Source organism: Mizuhopecten yessoensis, unplaced genomic scaffold, assembly GCF_002113885.1.
Source record: "Mizuhopecten yessoensis strain PY_sf001 unplaced genomic scaffold, ASM211388v2 scaffold7055, whole genome shotgun sequence".
Taxonomy (NCBI): Eukaryota; Metazoa; Mollusca; class Bivalvia; order Pectinida; family Pectinidae; genus Mizuhopecten; species Mizuhopecten yessoensis.
The window spans coordinates 635,201-639,993 of NW_018406858.1; the positions used below are offsets into that span (position 1 = coordinate 635,201).

At 38.9% G+C, this 4,793-nt stretch overlaps 1 protein-coding gene across 1 annotated transcript in view; it reads left to right on the plus strand.

Moving 5' to 3' along the window:
* The window catches only part of LOC110453017 (major facilitator superfamily domain-containing protein 1-like), a 13,554-nt gene that overhangs the window by 4,199 nt on the left and 4,562 nt on the right, over positions 1-4,793 (plus strand). The window contains exons 4-8 of the mRNA XM_021501823.1: positions 675-790; positions 1,178-1,233; positions 1,426-1,575; positions 2,261-2,416; positions 2,692-2,807. Coding sequence (XP_021357498.1) covers positions 675-790; positions 1,178-1,233; positions 1,426-1,575; positions 2,261-2,416; positions 2,692-2,807 — 594 coding nt within the window. The remainder of the gene's footprint in view (positions 1-674; positions 791-1,177; positions 1,234-1,425; positions 1,576-2,260; positions 2,417-2,691; positions 2,808-4,793) is intronic.

The following is a 4,793-nucleotide window of genomic DNA, read 5'->3' on the forward strand; positions in this document are numbered from 1 at the left end:
GCACGTCTCTGGAACATGTTTAACCTTCTGTGACAATACTGTCAATGCTTTGTCAGTTGTCGCACGTCTCTGGAACAAGTTTAACCTTCTGTGACAGTAGTGTCAGTGCTTTGTCAGGTTTCGCACGTCTCTGGAACATGTTTAACCTGTGACATTAGTGTCAATGCTTTGTCAGTTGTCGCACGTCTCTGAAACATGTTTAAGCTTCTGTGACAAAAGTGTCAATGCTTTGTCAGTTGTCGCACGGCTCTGGAACATGTTTAACCTTCTGTGACAATAGTGTCAATGTTTTGTCAGTTGTTGCACGTATCTGGAACATGTTTAACCTTCTGTGACAATAGTGTCAATGCTTTGTCAGTTGTCGCACCTCTCTGGAACAAGTTTAACCTTCTGTGACAATAGTGTTAGTGCTTTGTCAGTTGTCGCACATCTCTGGAACATGTTTAACCTTCTGTGACAATAGTGTCAATGCTTTGTCCGTTGTCGCACATATCTGGAACATGTTTAAAAAAACCTCTGTGACAAAAGTGTCAATGTTTTATTTGTGGACGTACGTCTCTGGTGTGTTTTAAAGATGTTGCTACCATTTTGTTAGTTAGCTGAGTAAAATATAATCTTGACAAAATAAATGTTTTATAGTCGTTTAAACATTAACATTTTAATGTCTATGAAAGGATTATAATTGTACACACAACAATGTCTCTGGATCTGCTCATGCTACCTGCTGTGAGGAGTGTCTAGGCCTTGGTCCTCAGAAGTACAACCTCCTGTTCTCCGTTCTGTCATGGACGTAAGTACAGGCCTTTTATCTTTAAACCCGAGTAGTCGTTCGCATAGACATAGGTTTAGATTAATTTTCCTTTATACAACTTGCTTCATACGAAAAGAGCTCATTCAATAAAAAACTTAACTCGAGTTCGGATATCGAGGGATATGTTTTTCTACGAAGCGGCTGTCCCGGCCAGGCAAGAATCTTCTTTCTAACGCAGCTAGAAGGATGTTATATTTAGCTTGATGTGTAAAGAAATGTGTTCTGGTTGTCATGAATACATCTCCTGGTGGAGGTATGTAGATGGAATGATATAGGCTACCTTGAAGACGGTTAGGAATTGAAGATGTTATCACAAGTTTAATTATAACATGTATATATGTGTATTTGATATTTTGCCATTCTTAGGTCAGCGATCGTCTCAATACCAGGAGGGTTCTTCATAGACAAGATAGGAAACAGGGGTAAGGGAATAAACAGTCTTATGTATTTTTATATAAAACATTACGGTGTTCATAGAAATATTGAATGCTTGAATAGGTGCTTCCTAACTCCGTATTTCTAGTGGTTAACGCCTTTAATTTACGATGCTTGTTGCTGTTCTTGATCTAATACAATAACGGTTAACTGGTTCTTCTGTTTTTGTTTTCTCACAGCCTCTGCCGTGTTGATCCCGACGATATTCTCCACGGGTATGCTGCTGTTTGCGTTGGCGGGGTCCCCGGTTATTCGGGGTACGCCCTATATGTTTCCCCTTATGCTAATTGGCAGGATGACTCTCGGCTTCGGCACTGGTCCTGGAAGAGGTATATATATATATGCGAGGGAAGGGCCATAACTGGTTAGTTTGAGGCATGCACATAAAATACAAAATTATATCTATACTACATTACCGTCTGGAACGACTATTTACAGTTTTTGCTCTTAATACTGAACAAAATGTTTACCTGTCACATTCGCGTTTACTCCATTCGGAAAGTCGTTTCAGATAAGCTGCAAACATTGCTTTTTAGGAAGTATTTAAAAATACAATGTATGTTTTTCCTTCAACAATTTGATACAAATACAATTAGTCAGAGCGTCATTTTCATTGTACGCTATCGTCATTGGTCGTATTAGTATAATTCATTTTTGGCAGCTATTACTAACTTTGTAATTGTGTCATAATATGTGTGTCTTTCGTTCATCTTATATCGAGGGTAGCCGAAGGCAGATGTTTTTGTCAAGTGGGATTTCAACTATTTCTTTCTGAAGCGACTCGTAGGAGGAACGCCTTACTTAATCTCGCTGAAGGTTAATCGATAAATGGTTGAAATCCGGTTTCTATGGAAGGGGGGACAGGCAATATAACTGGTGAATAATACTACCAGTTTTTGGCTGAGATGAGAATTTTACGGACTATATTAGAGATTCTTGTAATGAATAATGTTGTTGTAATTTGATACATGTTACATACAGTTTAATACGGCTTTATTGTTTTATTTCATATAGTTTTACAGAACCGGGTGGTGTCTTTCTGGTTTAGAGACAACAGCGTAATGCCTGTTAGCTTCCTCATCTTCACTATAAGGTCGGGTAACGTCCTAAATTTCTTCCTCACCGCTAACCTTGCGCAGTGGTTCGGGCTGCCCTGGAGTCTATGGATTGGTAAGCAAGACGTTATATATACCGCCATGTACATCTGTACGTCAAGCTTCTCCCCACCTTTCAGTTTGTTTGAACTACATTTCAATATTTCATTCTATATCTTTCATAAGAAGGAAATGAATATGTACGGAGTAAGAACCCTCACGTGGCTTTGTTGTGATGTTAGCATTTGCAGTAATATATACTTGTGTTTAAAGTCTGCATGCAGTAAAGTAAATTTCCCGAGGAATGAACATGCATGACTCGCCGTACTGAAATAATAATACAATTGACAGGGGCGCTCGTCTGCTGCATCGGGCTGGTAGCAGGTATCGGTCTGGCCGTCCTCGACAGCATCGGAACAAAACAACTGGACGAAGAGGCGCGCAAACAAATGGAATCAAAGCCAATTGTTAGTATAACTTTATACAACCAGGTCATTGACAGTATTTAAAACAGCATGTATTCTGCACGATGATAAAAAGGAAAAGAAAACTATTAGTAAAAAGAACATAAATAAGGCGTATTGCCACATTTGTTTAGCTCCACTGCGGAGTGGTTTGGTCGGTAAAGATATCATGAACAGTTGTGTTTTAACTATTTACAGACAGTTATTCCTGATATGATTATTTACCGATAGTTATTCCCGATATTACTTTTTACAGACATGCAGTAATTCCTGATATTACTTTTTNTAAGCAATACACACTGTGTAAAAGATTCATTATAAGACAACAAGCAATACACACTGCGTAAAAGATTCATGGGTAAGACAACAAGCAATACATACTGGGTACAAGGCCATGGATAAGACAACAAGCAATACATACTGGGTACAATGCCATGGGTAAGACAACAAGCAATACATACTGGGTACAATGCCATGGGTAAGACAACAAGCAATACACACTGTGTAAAAGATTCATGGGTAAGACAACAAGCAATACATACTGGGTACAAGGCCATGGGTCCGTGTATTGTTCTTCTTTTATGTTATTTACACGTAAATCTTCCTATGCCTTCTTGAATTATTCGTCTTCAAACTATTTTGATTCTTCATACTAATATTTTCACTATGCTAGTTCTCGTATGGTCTTTTACTATTTGTGTTTTTATTTGGTTTCTTTCTTTTGTGTTGTAAATATAACTGTTAGGTCCCCGTAACAATTGTGTTACAGTTTTTTCGAGGTCGTAATGCTCTTGAACATGTAATACATGTAGGTCTTTTGACAATAGTGTGGATATTTATAGTCTTCGGGGCCGTTCTATGACAATGTCGATAATGTTTTGTCAGTTGACGCACGTCTCTGGAACATTCGTAAACTTCTGTGACAATAGTGGCACTGCTTTGTCAGTTGTCGCACGTCTCTGGAACATGTGTAACCTTCTGTGACAAAAGTATCATTGCTTTGTCAGTTGTCACACGCTATGGAACATCTTTAAGCTTCTGTGACAAAAGTTTAAATGCTTTGTCAGTTGTCGCACGTCTCTGGAACATGTTTAACCTTCTGTGACAAAAGTGTCAATGCTTTGTCAGTTGTCGCACGTCTCTTGAACATTTTAAACCTTCTTTGACATTTGTGTCAATGCTTTGTCAGTTGTCGCACGTCTCTGGAACATGTTAAGCTTTTATGACAAAAGTGTCAATGCTTTTTCAGTTGTCACACGTCTCTGGAACATGTTAAAGCTTATGTGACAAAAGTGTCAATGCTTTGTCATTTGTTGCACGCCTCTGGAACATGTTTAACCTTCTGTGACAAAAGTGTCAATGCTTTGTCAGGTGTCACACGTCCCTGGAACATGTTTAAGCTTATGTGACAAAAGTGTCAATGCTTTGTCAGTTGTCCCACGTCCCTGGAACATGTTTAAGCTTATGTGACAAAAGTGTCAATGCTTTGTCAGTTATCGCACGTCTCTGGAACATGTTTAAGCTTCTGTGACAAAAGTGTCAATGCTTTGTCAGTTGTCGCATGTCTTTAGAACATGTGTAACCTTCTGTAACAAACGTGTCAATGCTTTGTCTGTTGTCGCAGGTCTCTGGAACATGTGTAACCTTCTGTGACAAAAGTGTCAATGCTTTGTCAGTTGTCACACGTCCCTGGAACATGTTTAAGCTTATGTGACAAAAGTGTCAATGCTTTGTCAGTTGTCGCACGTCTCTTGAACATGTTAAAGCTTCTGTGACAAAAGTGTCAATGCTTTGTCATTTGTTGCACGTCTCTTGAACATGTCAAAGCTTCTGTGACAAAAGTGTCAATGCTTTGTCATTTGTCGCAGGTCTCTGGAACATGTTAAAGCTTCTGTGACAATAGTGTCAATGCTTTGTCATTTGTCGCACGTCTCTTGAACATGTCAAAGCTTCTGTGACAAAAGTGTCAATGCTTTGTCATTTGTTGCA